This window comes from Pristiophorus japonicus, chromosome 26 (assembly GCF_044704955.1).
Source record: "Pristiophorus japonicus isolate sPriJap1 chromosome 26, sPriJap1.hap1, whole genome shotgun sequence".
Taxonomy (NCBI): Eukaryota; Metazoa; Chordata; class Chondrichthyes; family Pristiophoridae; genus Pristiophorus; species Pristiophorus japonicus.
The window spans coordinates 3,803,220-3,822,881 of record NC_092002.1 but is presented as its reverse complement, the minus strand read 5'-3'; the positions used below and the strand labels follow the sequence as shown (position 1 = coordinate 3,822,881).

Sequence of the window (19,662 nt, the reverse complement as noted above, 5' to 3'; positions counted from 1 at the left end):
GATGGGTGAGCGGGACTCGGTGCGAGTTAGGACACGGGGTCAGTGAGCACAGGGGGTGATGGGTGAGTGGGACTCGGTGCGAGTTAGGACACGGGGCAGTGAGCACAGGAGGTGATGGGTGAGCGGGACTTGGTGCGAGTTAGGACACGGGGCAGTGAGCACAGGGGGTGATGGGTGAGTGGGACTCGGTGCGAGTTAGGACACGGGGCAGTGAGCACAGGGGGTGATGGGTGAGTGGGACTGGGTGTGAGTTAGGACACGGGGCAGTGAGCACAGGGGGTGATGGGTGAGTGGGACTCGGTGCGAGTTAGGACACGGGGCAGTGAGCACAGGGGGTGATGGGTGAGTGGGATTTGGTGTGAGTTAGGACACGGGGCAGTGAGCACAGGGGGTGATGGGTGAGCGGGATTTGGTGCGAGTTAGGACACGGGGCAGTGAGCACAGGGGGTGATGGGTGAGTGGGACTCGGTGCGAGTTAGGACACGGGGTCAGCGAGCACAGAGGGTGATGGGTGAGCGGGACTGGGTGTGAGTTAGGACACGGGGCAGTGAGCACAGGGGGTGATGGGTGAGTGGGACTCGGTGCGAGTTAGGACACGGGTCAGCGAGCACAGGGGGTGATGGGTGAGCGGGACTGGGTGCGAGTTAGGACACGGGTCAGTGAGCACAGGGGGTGATAGGTGAGCGGGACTCGGTGCGAGTTACGAAGTGGGGCAGCCGGGTTTTGGATCAGCTCGAGTTTACGGAGCGTAGAATGTGGGAGGACGGAAAGGGGAGGTTTGGAATAGTCGGAGTCTGGACACTGGGGGGGGGGTTGGGGGGTTCTGCAGCCGATGAGCTGAGGGGGCGGGGGGTGTGGGGGGCGGAGACTGGCGACGGGACAGAGGTGGAAGTAAGCGGTATTGGTGACGGACGCATGTAAAAACGCGACCTCGCCCTCGCCCCCCGCCTGCAGGTCGGACTCACCCTTCTGCCCAGCACAGGCAGCTATACATTCGCCTTCGCTCTCGTAGTTGTTCTTGTTGCCCCGGCAACCTCCGTAAATGAACATGTTGCAGATTTGGGTCTTGGGGTCGAAGTACCAGCGGGGGAAGGCAGCCCGGCAGTTGCCCACCTTCTTGGGGGCGTTACAGCGCTCTGCGAGACACACGCAGCACGGCGTTAAAACAACCCGAACCTCACACCAACCTCCGTCTAGTCTCCTCCCAGTGGGAGCTGCACATCGGAGCAACACAGCCCACGGAACCGCCCGCCATTACTGACCCTCACTCAGCGGCTGGAACCGACAGCAAGCGTCAGCGAGTTTATGCTCGAACCGTATAAAACACTGGTTAGGCCACAGCTGGAGTACTGCGTGCAGCTCTGGTCACATTACAGGAAGGACGTGTTTGCACTGTCAGACGGGCAGTACTGAGGGAGCGCCGCACTGTCGGAGGGGCAGTGCTGAGGGAGTGCCGCACTGTCGGAGGGGCGGTACTGAGGGAGCGCCGCACTGTCGGAGGGGCAGTACTGAGGGAGCGCCGCACTGTCGGAGGGGCAGTGCTGAGGAAGTGCCGCACTGTCGGAGGGGCAGTGCTGAGGGAGTGCCGCACTGTCGGAGGGGCAGAGCTGAGGGAGCGCCGCACTGTCGGAGGGGCAGTGCTGAGGGAGCGCCGCACTGTCAGAGGGTCAGTACTGAGGGAGTGCCGCACTGTCAGAGGGGCAGTACTGAGGGAGTGCCGCACTGTCGGAGGGGCAGTACTGAGTGAGTGCCGCACTGTCGGAGGGGCAGTACTGAGGGAGTGCCGCACTGTCGGAGGGGCAGTACTGAGGGAGTGCCGCACTGTCGGAGGGGCAGTACTGAGGGAGTGCCGCACTGTCGGAGGGGCAGTACTGAGGGAGTGCCGCACTGTCGGAAGGTCAGTACTGAGGGAGTGCCGCACTGTCGGAGGGGCAGTACTGAGTGAGTGCCGCACTGTCGGAGGGGCAGTACTGAGTGAGTGCCGCACTGTCGGAGGGGCCCTCTGTCGGATGAGACGTTAAACCGAGGCCCTGTTTGCTCTCTCAGGTGGATGTAAAAGATCCCGGGGCACTATTTTGAAGAAGAGCAGGGGAGTTCTCCCCGGTGTCCTGGGGCCAATATTTATCCCTCAATCAACAAAACAAAAACAGATTATCTGGTCATTATCACATTGCTGTGTGTGGGAGCTTGCTGTGCGCAAATTGGCTGCCGCATTTCCCACATTACAACAGTGACTACACCCCAAAAGTACTTCATTGGCTGTAAAGCGCTTTGGGACACCCTGAGGTCGTGAAAGGCGCTATAGAAATGCAAGTCTCGAGTCTTTGTTTAACTTCAGGACTCCATTAGCTCAGCTCAGGACAGCTGGAGCCTCCGGGATGGGACAGTGCAATGCAGTCGAGCCTGCATCCCCACACACGGCCTTCCCAGAAGGTGGAGTCTGCTGCACAGATTAAGGATTTACCCAAAGTCTTAGTCAGGATTAATCTCTTCCTGAGGATTCTGCCATGGTTCGATCGCACTAATCGCCCGACACCCCGAAATAAGCAAATCAGCTCGTGTGGTAATTCCCCAACTTCACACACCCCCATGAGAGAGGGAGGGGGCAGGGAACGACGGAGGGGGGGGGGGGGGAAGGGGCAGGGAGCGAGGGAGGGAGGAGCAGGGAGGGAGGAGCAGGGAGCGAGGGAGCGAGGGAGGGGACAGGGAGCGAGGGAGGGGACAGGGAGCGAGGGAGGGAGGGAGGGGGCAGGGAGGGGAGGAGGGGCTGGAGAACCCCCTTCCTCGTAAACTGCACAAACAGTTTCCCCCACAGTATCTCTCCCTCTGGTCCATGCTTCCCGTTTAAAACCCAAGAAACAATTGGTGCGGCAGGATGCAATGCTGCCCGCCGGCCCCCCGACCCCTGACCCCCGCCCCGTGTACACTGCGACCCTGCCCCCCGACCCCCGCCCCTTACCGTTATCCGTGGCGGTGGGCGGCTCGTATTCAGTCAGCCGGGCGTAACTGGCACAGACTAGAAACAGAGAAACAATAAAGTCAGACCACTTTCTTTGGAGCAAAGCTTCACTTTGCCCGCAGGTATTACTGAAAACTGCATTCGCTGGACTCTGGGGCGGGGGTTGTGGGCACAAGTTATCGATGACCCACCCCCCCTGCCCCCAGGATCCCATCGCCCCGGGCGTGCGGAAGGCAGGCCGACACGATCTTGTTCCGTCACTCACCGGCACTGCAGTACTGCACGTCGGACTTATCGCGGCACTGGGCCGTCCCGTCACACATCAGGTCCAGGGGCACACAGCAGCCGTCGTCACACGTGAACTCCTCCGCAGAGCATTGACCCGAACAGCCTGCAACAAACGGAATGGGTCGGAAACGTTACACGGGGTGCTGCTGTAACCGTCAGTCAAACAAGTCACATCAGGCCAACAATAACCTGTACTTATATAGCGCCTTTAACGTAGTAAAATGTCCCAAGGCGCTTCACAGGAGGGATTATCAAACAAATTGTCACACCGAACCACACAAGGAGAAATTAGCACTGCTGACCAAAAGCTTCATCAAAGAGGTTGGTTTTAAGGAGCGCCTTGAAGGAGGAAAGAGAGGTGGAGAGGCGGCGAGGTTTAGGGAGGGAGTTCCAGAGCTTGGGGCCCAGGCAACAGGAGGCACGGCCACCGATGGTGGAGCGATTATAATCAGGGATGGTCAGGAGGGCAGAATTAGAGGAGCGCAGAGATCTCGGGGGGTTATGAGGTTGGAGGAGATTACAGAGATAGGGAGGGGGCGAGGGCCATGGAGAGATTTGTAAACAAGGATGAGAATTTTGAAATTGAGGCGTGACTGGGAGGGGAACGTGGAGGTGGTGGTGTTCCCATGGACCTGCTGCCCTTGTCCTTCTAGGGGGCAGAGGTCGCGGGTTTGGGAGGTGCTGCCGAAGAAGCCTTGGCGAGTTGCCGCGGTGCATCTTGTAGATGGTGCACACTGCAGCCAGGGGGCGCCGGTGGTGGAGGGAGTGAGTGTTGAAGATGGTGGGTAGCGTGTCGATCAAGTGGCTGCTTTGTCCTGGATGGTGTCGAGCTTCTCGAGTGTTGTTGGAGCTGCAACTCATCCAGGCAAGTGGGGAGTGTTCCATCACACTCCTGACTTGTGCCTTGTAGATGGTGGGAAGGCTTTGGGGAGTCAGGAGGTGAGACACTCGACACAGAATACCCAGCCTCTGACCCGCTCTTGTGGCCACAGTATTTATGTGGCTGGTCCGGTTAAGTTTCTGCTCAATGGTGACCCCCAGGATGTTGATGTTGGGGGATTCGGCGATGGGAATACCGTTGAATGTCAAGGGACGGTGGCTGGACTCTCGCTTGTTGGAGATAGTCATTGCCTGGCACTTGTGTGGTGTGAATGTTACTTGCCACTTATCAGCCCGAGCCTGAATGTTGTCCAGGTCTTGCTGTATGTGGGGCACGGACTGCTCCATTATCTGAGGGGTTGTGAATGGAACTGAACACTGTGCAGTCATCAGCGAACATCCCCACTTCTGACCTTCTGATGGAGGGAAGGTCATTGATGGAGCAACTGAAGATGGTTAGGCCTAGGACAATCATAAGAAGATAAGAAATAGGAGCAGGAGTAGGCCATACGGCCCCTCGAGCCTGCTCCGCCATTTAATAGCATGGCTGATCCAATCATGGACTCAGCTCCACTTCCCCGCCCGCTCCCCATAACCCCTTATCCCCTTATCGTTTAAGAAACTGTCTATTTCTGTCTTAAATTTATTCAATGTCCCAGCTTCCACAGCTCTCTGAGGCAGCGAATTCCACAGATTCACAACCCTCAGAGAAGAAATTTCTCCTCATCTCAGTTTTCAATGGGCGGCCCCTTCATGATTCTTTTTAAAAAAAAAATAAATAAATAATTTGGAAATCAGAATTGAAATTGTGGATCTGCTGCGGAGAGATTTGGATTCGCTTTCTCTGTCCGCAGCTGGTGAACTCCGTGACATTAGTTGCAAACATGGTCTCGAGTCCGTCACCTTACCTTTCACACCCATTACGCTCCTGCCCGATACTGGGACCGAGTTGTTGGAGGGTGCTTAAAAAAAAAAAAAGAATTTATCTGTATTAGGCTGTAGATATTGAGAGAATGTGCACATGTATTTTACATAACATCTTGTACAGATCATGCACGAATCTACAAACTGTGCTTGCTGAAGTTCGCTCACGCTTCAACAATTGCCGCGATAAGATTTCCTTCTGTCAGTGCTCACAAGTCTACGCGGCGGTCTGGAGCAGGTTTTTGAGTCTGACTCCCAACTATTAACAATACCCTGGTGTCGCCGTATTGACACAAACACACAGATTATAGGGCATCTCAAACCTGAAAAAGGACCGTGCATTTCTGTAGCGCCTGTCACCACCTCAGCACGGCCCAACGAGGTACTCTTTGAAGTGTAGTCAGTGTTGCACTCAGAGATTGGTTGCAGCACGGACGAAGGCCATTCGATCAGTCCCATGCCGAATGTAGCAAACACAGCAGATAATTAACAGATCCTACAAGCAGCAACGTGATAACGATCAGATAATTAGGGTCAGTGATCTTGGCTGAGGGATAAAGATTGGCCCCAGGACACCGGGGAGAACTCCGTAGCTACAGCAGCTCAGAACTGCACTGGGAGTGTCAGCCTAGATTGGAGTCCCTGGAGTGGGACTCGAACCCACAGCCTTCCGACTCGGGAACGAGAGTGCTGCCCACTGAGCCACGGCTGACACGATGCATCATACTGCCATCTGACAATCTGCTGACTGGGTTCCAGTCCCACTCCAGAGACTTCAGCACATAATCTCGGCTGACTCTCCCAATGCAGTGCTGAGGGAGTGCCACACTGTCGGAGGGGCAGTACTGAGGGAGTGCCACACTGTCGGAGGGGCGGAGCCAAGGGAGCAGTACTGAGGGAGAGCCACACTGTCGGAGGGGCAGTACTGAGGGAGAGCCACACTGTCGGAGGGGCAGTACTGAGGGAGAGCCACACTGTCAGAGGGGCGGTACTGAGGGAGAGCCGCACTGTCGGAGGGGCGGTACTGAGGGAGCGCCGCACTGTCGGAGGGGCAGTACTGAGGGAGAGCCATACTGTGCTGTTGGAGGGGCAGTACTGAGGGAGTGCCGCACTGTCGGAGGTGCCGTCTTTCAGATGAGACGTTAAACCGAGGCCTCGTCTGCTCTCTCAGGTGGATGTAAAAGATCCCACGGCATTAATCGAAGAAGAGCAGGGGAGTTCTCCCCAGTGTCCTGGGGTCAATATCTATCCCTCGATCAACATCACTAAAACAGATGATTTGGTCATTATCACATTGCCATTTACGGGAGCTTGCTGTGCGCAAATTGGCTGCCGCGTTTCCCACATTACAACAGTGGCCACACTTCAAAAGTACTTCATTGGCTGTAAAGCGCTTTGGGACATCCGGTGGTCGTGAAAGGCGCTATATAAATGCAAGTCTTGCTGATTACTATTCATCGAGGATCAATTCCTTCCGATCAGGTGGATTACCGGCTCAACCAATCAGCAACAGGATCCCAAACAAGGATTTAGCTAATCCAGCAGTGGCGCAGGATAGAATCATCGCAACTTACAGCGCAGAAGGCCATTCGGCCCATCGTGCTGGTGCTGGCTCTTCGAAAGAGCATTCCTCAAGCCCCACTCCTCCTGTTTTTCATCCCTAACCCCATCAATAGCTCCTCAACAACCTGTCCTGCTCCCTTTTCAAATCATTGATGGAGCTAGCTTCCACCACCTTTTCAGGCCGAGCGTTCCAGATCCAGACAACTCCGAGTGAGAAATGTTCTCCCCATCGCCCCTCGGTCTTTTGCCGACGGTTTTAAATCTTCGAGCTCCGGTTACTGACCCACTTGCCAGCAGGAATAGATTGACTCTTATCTACTTTAACAAACCCCATCATCCTGAAAACCTCGGTCATCGTTGGGTTGAACCAGAGATCTTCTTGTCCCTCATCTGTCGAGATAAACTCCCAGAGCCGAGAGGAACACCTCTTGGCCAATTAGACCAACGACCCACCAAAGCCCGACCCGACAGATCGGATTTCCCGCGTTCTCCCCCCCGCCCCCTCAACCCCACCCCGCCAGCACGAACCTGTAACTCCGTTGCAGTTCTTCCAACACTCGGCTTCACTCTGAAAGTTGTTCCCGTTAGCGAAGCAACCTCCATAAATGAACTCTTTGCAAGTCTTGCTGCTCACAGCATAGTACCACCTGGGGATGGATGCCCGACAGGGTCCCGTCTTCTCCGGACCCAAGCAGTTCACTGAAAATTCAAGGTTGGAACAAGTTATTGCCGGCCATGGTCAGCATCAGTCAACAAGGGCCACCTTTACTGAACATATCAAGACAGACTTGCATTTCTATAGCACCTTTCACAGCCACCGGACATCTCAAAGCTCTTTACAGCCAATGAAGGACTTTTTGGAGTGCGGTAACTGTTGTAATGAGGGAAACACTGCAGACAATTTGCGCACAGAAACAGCAATGTGATAACGACCAGATAAGTGTTGGTTCAGGGATAAATATGGTCGAGGGAAAACTCCCCTGCACTGTCAGAGTGGACATCAAACCAAGGCCCCATCTGCTCTCTCAGGTGGATGGAAAAGATCCCACGGCCACTATTTCGAAGAAGAGCAGAGGGAGTTCTCCCCGGTGTCCTGGGGCCAATATTTATCCTTCAACCAACAAGATTATCTGGGTCATTATCACATTGCTGTTTGTGGGAGCTTGCTGTGCGCAAATTGGCTGCTGCGTTTTCCACATTACAACAGTGACTGCACCCTAAAGCAGTATTTCATTGGCTGTAAAGCGCGTTGGGAGGCCCCGAGGTTGAGTTCTATCTTTAATGGAGATCAGCGTCAGGAGGCCAGGCTTGGTCCGCTCTCCCAAGACCCATACAGCAGTACCAAACTTTTATTCCTGCTCTGGCCAAAACTTTAACTAACCCATCAGTGCTAACCATTTTGTGAAATGTTTTAGACACTTGTATCAGGCCGCCTCCCAATCGATGCTTCAGCGAGAGCAAAACAGAGTCTTAGGATCAGGAGTCGGCCATTCGGCCCCTCAAGTCTGCTCCGCCATTCAATGAGATCATAGCTGATCTTCGACCTCAACTCCACTTTCCCGCCCGATCCCTCGATTCCCTTAGTGTCCAAAAATCTATCGATCTCAGCCTTGAATATACTCAACGACTGAGCCTCCCCAGCCCTCTGGGGCAGAGAATTCCAAAGATTCATCACCTAGATCGAGCAAAATAGCTTCTCTCTATCCACCCCAAACACCTTAAAATGATTTGAACCACCTTGATTAGATCTTCTGGAACAGCCCAATCATCATGCTGAACGCCCTCTCTCCCATCTCAGGCTGGGGCACCAGCAATCCGCCAATGCCTTGGCCCACTGCGTGACAGGTTGGTGGCCGATCGGTGCTGGTTTTATAAACACAGACTCGATGGGAAGCCAAGGGCGATCGCAGCCACCTTACATAATGCCAAGAAGCTTGCGGAACAGGTTCGTCCATCAGCCCCTCGCCCCCAGCGAGGGCGGAGTCAACAGGCCGAACCAGCCTTGGCAACCCGCCTCGAAGAACAAAGAAAACAACCTCGCAGTGACACTCCGCAATACATCATAGATTCACCAGCCAGCTCCCGGCTAGCCTGGCAGGTCGGTGGGAGGGAGGGGAGAGACAGGAGACAGAGATTTGCATTTCTACAGGGCATTTCACGACTTCAGGATGGCCCAAAGCACTTTACAGCCAATGAAGTACTTGGAATGTGGTCATTGCTGTAATGTGGGAATCGCACAGCAAGCTTCCACAAACAGCAATGTGATAATGACGAGAGAGCGAGAGCGCGACAGAGACAGAGAGAAGTGTTGGTTCATGGTTAAATATTGGCCCCAGGACACTGGGGAGAACTCCCCTGCTCTTCTTCGAAATAGGGCAGGGGCATCTTTTACATCCACTGGAGAGAGCGTCTCATCGGAAAGACGGCACCTCCAACAGTGCAGTGGTGTACTTCAGTGGGACTGTGACTCACACAAGCTATTTACTCGCAACAATTTGCATTTCTATAGCCCCTCAGAGAGCACGGCGCTCCCTCAGTACCGCCCCTCCGACAGTGCGGCGCTCCCTCAGTACCGCCCCTCCGACAGTGCGGCGCTCCCTCAGTACTGCCCCTCTGACAGTGCGGCGCTTCCTCAGTATTGCCCCTCCGACAGTGCGGCGCTCCCTCAGTACTGCCCCTCCGACAGTGCGGCACTCCCTCAGTACCGCCCCTCCGACAGTGCGGCACTCTCTCAGTACTGTCCCTCCGGACAGTGCGGTGCTCCCTCAGTACTGCCCCTCCGACAGTGCGGCGCTCCCTCAGTACTGCCCCTCCGACAGTGCGGCACTCCCTCAGTACTGCCCCTCCGACAGTGCGGCACTCTCTCAGTACTGCCCCTCCGACAGTGCGGCGCTCCCTCAGTACTGCCGCTCCGACAGTGCGGCGCTCCCTCAGTACTGCCCCTCCGACAGTGCGGCGCTCCCTCAGCACTGCACTGGGAATGTCGGCCTGGATTTTTGTGCTCAAGTCTCGAGTGGGACTCGAACCCACGACCTCCTGACTCAGTGGCGAGAGCGCGCTGCCCACTGAGCTGACACACTGAATATCCTGAGGTTACAACAATTTCACAAGCCTGGAAAGTGCTGACAAGTCTGCTCCTGGCATCAGATGCACGGAGTCAGCAGAGTGCGTTGAGCGGGAGGGAGGAGGTAAACTCGTTTCAACAGCAGATCACGGGACCCACAGAGGAACAAGTGACACAGAAGACAGGTCGTTATTTATTCCCGGGGAGTGGGCCTGGGCCCCAGGAGCAGTGAGGTGGTGGTCTGTGTGACTGCAGTCCGTGTGGCGACGTTACATCTGGGACTGCAGTCACACAGACGTGAGCCAGACTGCGAGGGCAGGTCTCTTCCCTGAAAAAGGACATTAAAAACCCAACTGGGTCACTGATGACAATCTGCCAACTGCATGGTCACTTGTTTTTGTTTAAAACCCAAGCAAATACAGGGATGTGGGATTAATGTTACGTGGAGAGGCGGGAGAGGCTGGGGTGATCTCCTTGGAGCAGAGAAGGTCGAGAGGAGATCTGATCGAGGTGTTCAAAATCACGAGGGCTTTTGATAGTTTCTCCTTATTTACTCTGTTTCCAGCGGCTGAAGGGTCGGGAACCAGAGGGCCGAGAGTTAAGGCGATCGGCAAAAGAATCAAAGGAAACTCGAGGAAAAACGTTTCTTTATAAACACGAGTGCCGAGGATCTGGAACCCGCTGCCCGAGAGGGTGGGGGAGGCAGACTCAATAGTGGTCTTCAAAAACAAAATTGGATAATTACTTGGAGAAAAAAAAAATGGCAGGGCTCTGGGGAAGGAGCGGGGGGGAGTGGGACTAATGGGATCGCTCTTCGATAGAGCTGCGCAGACTCGATGGGCCGAATGGCTGCTTTGTGTTCTGCACTATTCTAGCAGACGGTAGGATTTGAATTTACATTCTCCGATAATTAATCCTGACTTCTGGATTATTAATGGAATAGTGTAGCCAGGCCGTGCCTCCAGTTAGGAGTGACCTTGACTGTATGAGGTGAGATCGGTAGTCAACAGCACCAGAGTGGTAAAAATGGCCATAAATCAGAAAGCAATCGATGATGAACCTTGTACTTCAGTGGGACTGTGACTCACATAAGCTATTACTCACAACAATTTGCATTTATATAGCGCCGTTAACATTGTGAAATGCCCCAAGGCGCTTCACAGGAGCGACTATCAAAGAAAATTTGACACCGAGCCACACAAGGCAGGTGAGCAAAAGCTTTGTCAAAGAGGTAGGTTTTAAGGAGCGTCTTTAAAAAAAAAAAGGAGGGGGAGAGGTTTAGGGAGGGAGTTCCAGAGCTTGGGGCCCAGGCAGCTGAAGGCACGGCCATCGATGGTGGAGCGATTATAATCAGGGATGCTCAGGAGGGCAGAATTGGAAGAGCGCAGAGATCTTGGACAGTTGTAGGGCTGGAGGAGGGGTTACAGAGATAGGGAGGGGTGTAGGGGCTGGAGGAGGTTACAGAGATAGGGAGGGGTGTAGGGGCTGGAGGAGGTTACAGAGATAGGGAGGGGTTGTAGGGGCTGGAGGAGGTTACAGAGATAGGGAGGGGTTGTAGGGGCTGGAGGAGGTTACAGAGATAGGGAGGGGTGTAGGGGCTGGAGGAGGGGTTACAGAGATAGGGAGAGTTGTAGAGGCTGGAGGAGGTTACAGAGATAGGGAGAGTTGTAGAGGCTGGAGGAGGTTACAGAGATAGGGAGGGGTTGTAGGGGCTGGAGGAGGTTACAGAGATAGGGAGGGGTTGTAGGGGCTGGAGGAGGTTACAGAGATAGGGAGGGGTTGTAGGGGCTGGAGGAGGTTACAGAGATAGGGAGGGGTTGTAGGGGTTGGAGGAGGTTACAGAGATAGGGAGGGGTGTAGGACTGGAGGAGGTTACAGAGATAGGGAGGGGTGTAGGACTGGAGGCAACATCTGACTATTCACAACAGCCAATTACACAGTTGTTCTTTTTGAAAATCACTTCTGATTCTCCCCGGACTGATTCTATTGCAATCTGCCAACTTCAACTGTCTCCACTTCAGTCTGTTGGGCCTCCGCTATTCACACATTCCGTCTCTCTTAAAAGCCTTTAATTTCTATCATTACGCCTCTTCTTATTGTTTTGCTAAGCCATTTAATCGTCTCCCGAGTTCCCATTGAGGAGATTTATCAGGCTTGTGCTTCTCGGAGCTCCCTCCGTTTTAAATCCGTTGCCCGCCTGTAATCTCGAGTTCTGACGAAAGGCCCACAGCCAGAGCACGCAGCTGCCTTGCTGTCTGCACAGACCCGCACGCAGTCTCCCCATTCTTCCTTTGTAGCTCATAATGGCCCCCCTCTTTCCCCAAATCAGGAAATGCAACAAAATATTGAGGGGGCTGGGATATAGTGGATAGCAAGGGCCTATTTCCATTGGTGGAGTGGTCTATTACGAGGGGGCATAGTTTTAAGGTGGTTGAAACATAGAAACACAGAAAACAGGTGCAGGAGTAGGCCATTCGGCCCTTCGAGCCTGCACCGCCATTCAATATGATCATGGCTGATCATTCACCTCAGTACCCCATTCCTGCTTTCTCTCCATAACCCTTGATCCCTTTAGTCGTAAGGGCCACATCTAACTCCCTTTTGAATATATTTAGTGCATTGGCCTCAAAAACTTTGTGGTAGAGAATTCCACAGGTTCACCACTCTCTGGATGAAGAAGTTTCTCCTCATCTCGGTCCTAAATGGCTTACCCCTTTATCCTTAGACTGTGACCCCTGGTTCTGGACTTCCCCAACATCGGGAACATTCTTCCTACATCTAACCTGTCCAATCCCGTCAGAATTTTATATGTTTCGAAGAGATCCCCTCTCATTCTTCTAAATTCCAGTGAATACAGGCCCAGTCGATCCAGTCTTTCTTCATATGTCAGTCCCGCCATCCCGGGAATCAGTCTGGTGAACCTTCGCTGCACTCCCTCAATAGCAAGAATGTCCTTCCTCAGATTAGGAGACCAAAACTGTACACAATATTCAAGGTGTGGCCTCACCAAGACCCTGTACAACTGCAGTAAGACCTCCCTGCTCCTATACTCAAATCCTCTAGCTATGAAGGCCAACATACCATTTGCTTTCTTCACCGCCTGCTGTACCTGCATGACAACCTTCAGTGACTGATATAGTACCATGACACCCAGGTCTCGTTGCACCTCCCCTTTTCCTAATCTGTCACCATTCAGATAATATTCTGTCTTCCTGTTTTTGCCACCAAAGTGGATAACCTCACATTTATCTACATTATACTGCATCTGCCATGCATTTGCCCACTCACCTAACCTGTCCAAGTCACCATGCAGCCTCTTAGCATCCTCCTCACAGCTCACACTGCCACCCAGCTTAGTGTCATCTGCAAACTTGGGAGATATTACATTCAATTCCTTCGTCTAAATCATTAATGTATATTGTAAATAGCTCGGGTCCCAGCACTGAACCTTGCGGTACCCCACTAGTCACTGCCTGCCATTCTGAAAAGGACCCGTTTATCCCGACTCTTTGCTTCCTGTCTGCCAACCAGTTCTCTATCCACATCAGTACATTACCCCCAATACCATGGGCTTTCATTTTGTACACTAATCTCTTGTGTAGGACCTTGTCAAAAGCCTTTTGAAAGTCCAAATACACCACATCCATTGGTTCTCCCTTGTCCACTCTACTAGTTACATCCTCAAAAAATTCTAGAAGGTTTGTCAAGCATGATTTCCCTTTCATAAATCCATGCTGACTTGGACCGATCCTGTCACTGCTTTCCAAATGCGCTGCTATTTCATCTTTAATGATTGATTCCAACATTTTCCCCACTACCGATGTTAGGCTAACCGGTCTATAATTCCCTGTTTTCTCTCTCCCTGCTTTTTAAAAAAGTGATGTTACATTAGCTACCCTCCAACCCATAGGAACTGATCCAGAGTCGATAGAATGTTGGAAAATGATCACCAATGCATCCACTATTTCTAGGGCCACTTCAAGTACTCTGGGATGCAGACTATCAGGCCCCAGGGATTTATCGGCCTTCAGTCCCATCAGTTTCTCTAACACAATTTCCTGACTAAAAAGGATTTCCTTCAGTTCCTCCTTCTCGCTAGACCCTCGGTCCCCTCGTATTTCCAGAAGGCTATGTGTCTTCCTTACTGAAGACAGAACCAAAATATTTGTTCAATTGGTCTGCCATTTCTTTGTTCCCCATTATAAATTCACCTGAATCCAACTGCAAGGGACCTACATTTGTCTTCACTAATCTTTTTCTCTTCACAGATCTATAGAAGCTTTTGCAGTCAGTTTTTATGTTCCCTGCAAGCTTCCTCTCATACTCTATTTACCCCCCTCCTAATTAAACCCTTTGTCCTCCTTTGCTGGATTCTAAATTTCTCCCAGTCCTCAGGTTTGCTACTTTTTCTGGCTAATTTATATGCCTCTTCCTTGGATTTAACACTATCCCTAATTTCCCTTGTTAGCCACGGTTGAGCCACCTTCCCCGTTTTATTTTTACTCCAGACAGGGATGTACAATTGTTGAAGTTCATCCATGTGATCTTTAAATGTCTGCCATTGCCTATCCACCATCAACCCTTTAAGTATCACTCGCCAGTCTATTCTAGCCAATTCACGTCTCATACCATCAAAGTTACCTTTTCTTAAGTTGTGTGAGGCAGACACAACTGGGTGCTCTTTACCTTTCTGCCATTGTTCATTGTCCAGAGGTTTATATGTAACCTTCAAGGCTGCTGACCGAGGGCCGTGCGGCCCTTTGTCGGCCGGCGTGGACATGATGGGCCGAATGGCCTCCCTCTGTGATTCGATGTTCTGCAATGTCCATTTACCTGTACTTTGTGCATCAGTTTTCAAATGGTTTGTCTGCATTTCCAACTACACAACAGATTCCACCCGTCAGGTACAGATTCCGCTCGCTATTAGGGAACAGGAGAGTGAAACGGTCATCACGAAAAGTGCTCTGTGGGGCAGCAAATGTCAGTCCCACAGTGTGGAGGTCAGTTCACTTGCCAATTATAATCGCTCCAACATCGGCGACCGTGCCTTCAGCTGCTTGGGTCCCAAGCTCTGGAACTCCCTCCCTAAACCTCTCCGCCTCTCTCTCCTCCTTCAGGACACTTCTTAAAACCTACCTCTTTGATCCAGCTTTTGGTCGCCTGCCCCAATTTCTCCTTAGGTGGCTTAGCGCCTGTAATATACGCACTGGTGAAGCATGCTCACAGGCTTATAGAGCTGTTGCACCGTGAGTGGCTTAGCCAGTCACATGATGTCACTAGACTCAATTAAACCCCAGCCAGTTGGGTCTCAGTCATCCACGATGAGGTATGCAGTTGTGAGCCTGGTGGATGAACTGGTAATGTGTAGTGTGATTGCTAAACCTTTGTTAATAAGCCAACGAGTTCTTAATAGAAATGTGTTGCTATGAATTCTAAAGCAAAGAACCCTTGAAGCAAATACATTAGTGTTAAATGTTCTGTCTATAACACTCCTGTGAAACACCTTGGGATATTATTCACTATGTTAAAGGCACTATATAAATACAATACGAATTGTTGTTAATAGACCGAGCAAAGCATCGAACAGGGTAGGTTAGAACATTCCCTCTTCATACGAAGTACCCTTCAAAAGGAGGAGGTGAGTAGGAACTCCTCAATCCATGTGCTCCACTGAGTCTTAGGAACAGGAGGAGGCCATTCAGCCCCCCGAGCCTGTTCCACCATCAAGAAGATTATATCTGATCTGTCTCTCAACTCCATCCCCCTGCCCTGGTTCCATAATCTTCAACACCCTCACCCAACAAAAATCTATCCAACTCAGTTTTGAAATTTCAATTGGACTTTTGGGGGAAGAGTTTTCCCGATTCCCACTGCCCTGTGTGTGAAGAAGTGTTTCCTGGCATCACCCCTGAATGGCCTGACTCCAATTTTAAAGTTAGGCCCCCTTGTTCTGGACTCCCCCCACCAGAGAACATAAGAATTAGGAGCAGGAGTCGGCCATTCGGCCCCTCGAGCCTGCTCCGCCATTCAATGAGATCACGGCTGATCTTCGACCTCAACTCAACTTTCCCGCCCGATCCCTCGATTCCCTTAGGTGTCCAAAAATCTATCGATCTCAGCCTTGAATATACTCAACGACTGAGCCTCCACAGCCCTCTGAGGCAGAGAATTCCAAAGATTCACCACCCAAATGGAGGAAAATAGTTTCTCTCTGTCTAAACCAACAACACCTTTAATCATCTGAAACATCTCGATCAGATCCGGAACAGCCCAAGTCTGTGAATCATGTGCACGCCCTCTCTCCAAACTCTCACTGGGGCAGAGTCCATGGTTACAGAAAAAATGCTCTCACTTGCTTGAAGAGGAATATTAAAAATGTGGGAGAGAGCACCCCGAGAGAGAAAATGGATGGCTAAACACAGCATACAGCAAGTCTCAGTATTCGGACCTGAATTGCTCCAAGTGTCTTTCCCCTGGGCGCACCTGTGACAAGGATTGGTGGTTCAAACTCCCACCCACTGGGTGTCAGCCGTGGCTCAGTGGGCAGCACCCTCGCCTCTGAGTCACAAGGTCGTGGGTTCAAGTCCCACTTCAGAAACTTGAGCACAAAATCTAGGCTGACACTCCCAGTGCAGTGCCGAGGGAGCGCCGCACTGTCGGAGGGGCAGTACTGAGGGAGCGCCGCACTGTCGGAGGGGCAGTACTGAGGGAGCTCCGCACTGTCGGAGGGGCAGTACCGAGGGAGCGCCGCACTGTCGGAGGGGCAGTACCGAGGGAGCGCCGCACTGTCGGAGGGGCAGTACCGAGGGAGCGCCGCACTGTCGGAGGGGCAGTACCGAGGGAGCGCCGCACTGTCGGAGGGGCAGTACCGAGGGAGCGCCGCACTGTCGGAGGGGCAGTACCGAGGGAGCGCCGCACTGTCGGAGGGGCAGTACCGAGGGAGCGCCGCACTGTCGGAGGGGCAGTACCGAGGGAGCGCCGCACTGTCGGAGGGGCAGTACCGAGGGAGCGCCGCACTGTCGGAGGGGCAGTACCGAGGGAGCGCCGCACTGTCGGAGGGGCAGTACCGAGGGAGCGCCGCACTGTCGGAGGGGCAGTACCGAGGGAGCGCCGCACTGTCGGAGGGGCAGTACCGAGGGAGCGCCGCACTGTCGGAGGGGCAGTACCGAGGGAGCGCCGCACTGTCGGAGGGGAAGTACCGAGGGAGCGCCGCACTGTCGGAGGGGCAGTGCTGAGGGAGCGCCGCACTGTCGGAGGGGCAGTACTGAGGGAGCGCCGCACTGTCGGAGGGGCAGTACTGAGGGAGCTCCCGTGATGCGCTTTGGGATATTGTTTTACTAGGTTAAAAAGCATCGTGTAAGTACAAGATTTAGCTAATCCACAAATTACCAGGTATATTGAATTCAATGGCATGATGGGATTTGAACCGACCGTCTCCGGGAAGCGGATAATCACGACGACCGTACCCAGTGTGCGCATCACAGTCTTTGGTGGAAAAATAAAGGCAAAAGCCTCTCAGCATGCAGGGCACTTCAGGAGCTTCAAATCTGTGTTGGTATTTACGGCTGATTGCCACGTCAAAATAAACGTATGGGGTATTTTGCCCGACTGGTCCCCGCCGGTGTGTATAGGCCACAGCAGCCGAGACAGGCCGCTCCCTTCTCCCTCATGCATGCATCAACCCTCCCCCCACCCCCATCTGGTCACCATTGACCAGAAACTTAACTGGACCAGCCACATAAATACTGTGGCCACAAGAGCAGGTCAGAGGCTGGGTATTCTGTGGCAAGTGTCTCACCTCCTGACTCCCCAAAGCCTCTCCACCATCTACAAGCCACAAGTCAGGAGTGTGATGGAACACTCCCCACTTGCCTGGATGGTGCAGCTCCAACAACACTCGAGGAGCTCGACACCATCCAGGACAAAGCAGCCACTTGATCGGCTCCCTATCCACCACCTTCAACACTCACTCCCTCCACCACCGGCGCCCCCTGGCTGCAGTGTGTACCGTCTACAAGATGCACCGTGGCAACTGGCCAAGGCTTCTTCGGCAGCACCTCCCAAACCCGCGACCTCTACCCCCTAGAAGGACAAGGGCAGCAGGCCCATGGGAACACCACCACCTCCACGTTCCCCTCCCAGTCACACACCATCCCGACTTGGAAATATATCGGCCGTTCCTTCATCGTCACTGGGTCACAATCCTGGAACTCCCTCCCTAACAGCACTGTGGGAGCACCTTCACCACACGGACTGCAGCGGTTCAAGAAGGCGGCTCACCCCCACCTTCTCAAGGGGCAATTAGGGATGGGCAATAAATGCCGGTCTTGCCAGCGACGCCCACATCCCGGGAATGAATAAAAATAAATGCCTCAATGCTGCCAGCTTCAAGCACTCCATGTGGCAGCAAGTTCCACATTCTCGGCACTCTTGATGGAAAAGAATTCCTCCAAAATTCTTTCTCTGATCGTTTAGTGGCTGTAATGTCTGTACCCATGAGCATGCTCACAGGTTTGCGGAGCTGTTGAGTTGTGAGTGGCTTAGCCAGTCACATGATGTTCACAAGACTCAATAAAACCCCAGCCAGTTGGGTTCGGGGGATCCACGATGGGGCAGGTGGTTGTGAGGCAGGTGATGTGTAGTGTGATTGTTAAACCTTTGCTAATAAACCAACTAGTTCTTAATAGCAATGTGTTGCTGTGAATTAGAATCATAGAGATTTACAGCAGAGAAGGAGGCCATTCGGCCCATCTTGTCCACGCCGGCCGACCAAGAACTACCCAGCCTAATCCCACTTTCCAGCTCTGGGTCCGTAGCCCTGTAGGTTACGGTACTTCAGGTGCACATCCAGGTACTTTTTAAATGTGGTGAGGGTTTCTGCCTCTAGCCCCCTTTCCCCTCAATTCCCCTCTAAACCTCCTACCAATTAACTTTCAATCTGAAGCAAGAAGCCATGAAGTGGCCATGTTATATTTATGCCCAGTTGTTCTGGACGCAGCCACAAGTGGAACAGTTTTCCCGTGACAAGCCGCTTCATTATTTTGCAGACCTCGATCCGGGTTCCTCTCTGTGTGTTTAAGTTTGTCACCAGGGATCAGATTCCTGGAAGTTTCGTCACGTGACCTCCAATGGCCCCGCCCCCACTCTCCCGTCATTGGCTGCCCGACGCATCCACCCTTGCGGAGCCCCGCCTTCCCACACCGTGTGAGCAGAATGGTGGGCCGCACATTCGAATTAGAAGCAGGAGTCAGCCATTCTGCCCCTCGAGCCTGTTCCACCATTCAGGAAGATCCTGGCTGATCACCTACCTCAACTCCACTTTCCCACCCGATCCCCATATCCCTTGATATCAAAAAATCTAGCGATCTGTGCCTTGAATATACTCAACGACTGAGCCTCCACAGCCCTCTGGGGCAGAGAATTCCAAAGATTCACCACCCTCTGAGTGAAGAAATTCCTCCTCATCTCAGTCCTAAATGGCCGACCCCTTATCCTGAGACTGTGTGGCCCCTGGTTCTAGACTCCCCAGCCCCGGGGGGGAACATCCTCCCTGCATCTACCCTGTCAAGCCCTGTAAGAATTTTGTATGTTTCAATGAGATCACCTCTCATTCTTCTAAACTCCAGAGAATATCGGCCCAGTCTGCTCAATCTCTCCTCATAGGACAATCCCCCCATCCCAGGAATCAGTCTGGGGATCCTTCATTGCACTCCCTCAATGGCAAGTATATCCTTCCTTAGGCAAGGAGACCAGAACTGTACATTTCCACCTAGCTCTGTATCATTTTGGAGTTCGGGCTCACATGAAGACAGGGGTTGTAGTGGCATAGGTATTGGGGGTAAGAGAGGGGGGAAGAGAACAACCCACTTCTCATGAAGACGGTGCCCTTTTAAAGAGGCCACCATTGATGACGATTCTTTTACTTAAGCAGAGTCAGTGAAAGCCTTGATGAAAAAAAAACAAACAGGTGAGGCGTAATCCTTCC

The 19,662-nt window shown here is 52.9% G+C and overlaps 1 protein-coding gene across 1 annotated transcript in view; it reads right to left on the bottom strand.

The window, feature by feature from the left end:
* spint2 (serine peptidase inhibitor, Kunitz type, 2) overlaps nucleotides 1-19,662 on the bottom strand; it is a 40,001-nt gene that overhangs the window by 7,828 nt on the left and 12,511 nt on the right. Inside the window, exons 2-6 of the mRNA XM_070867668.1 lie at nucleotides 7,142-7,312; nucleotides 5,035-5,088; nucleotides 3,225-3,350; nucleotides 2,960-3,016; nucleotides 966-1,136 (exon numbers count right to left, since the gene is read on the bottom strand). Of these exons, the coding sequence (XP_070723769.1) occupies nucleotides 966-1,136; nucleotides 2,960-3,016; nucleotides 3,225-3,350; nucleotides 5,035-5,088; nucleotides 7,142-7,312 (579 nt within the window). The remainder of the gene's footprint in view (nucleotides 1-965; nucleotides 1,137-2,959; nucleotides 3,017-3,224; nucleotides 3,351-5,034; nucleotides 5,089-7,141; nucleotides 7,313-19,662) is intronic.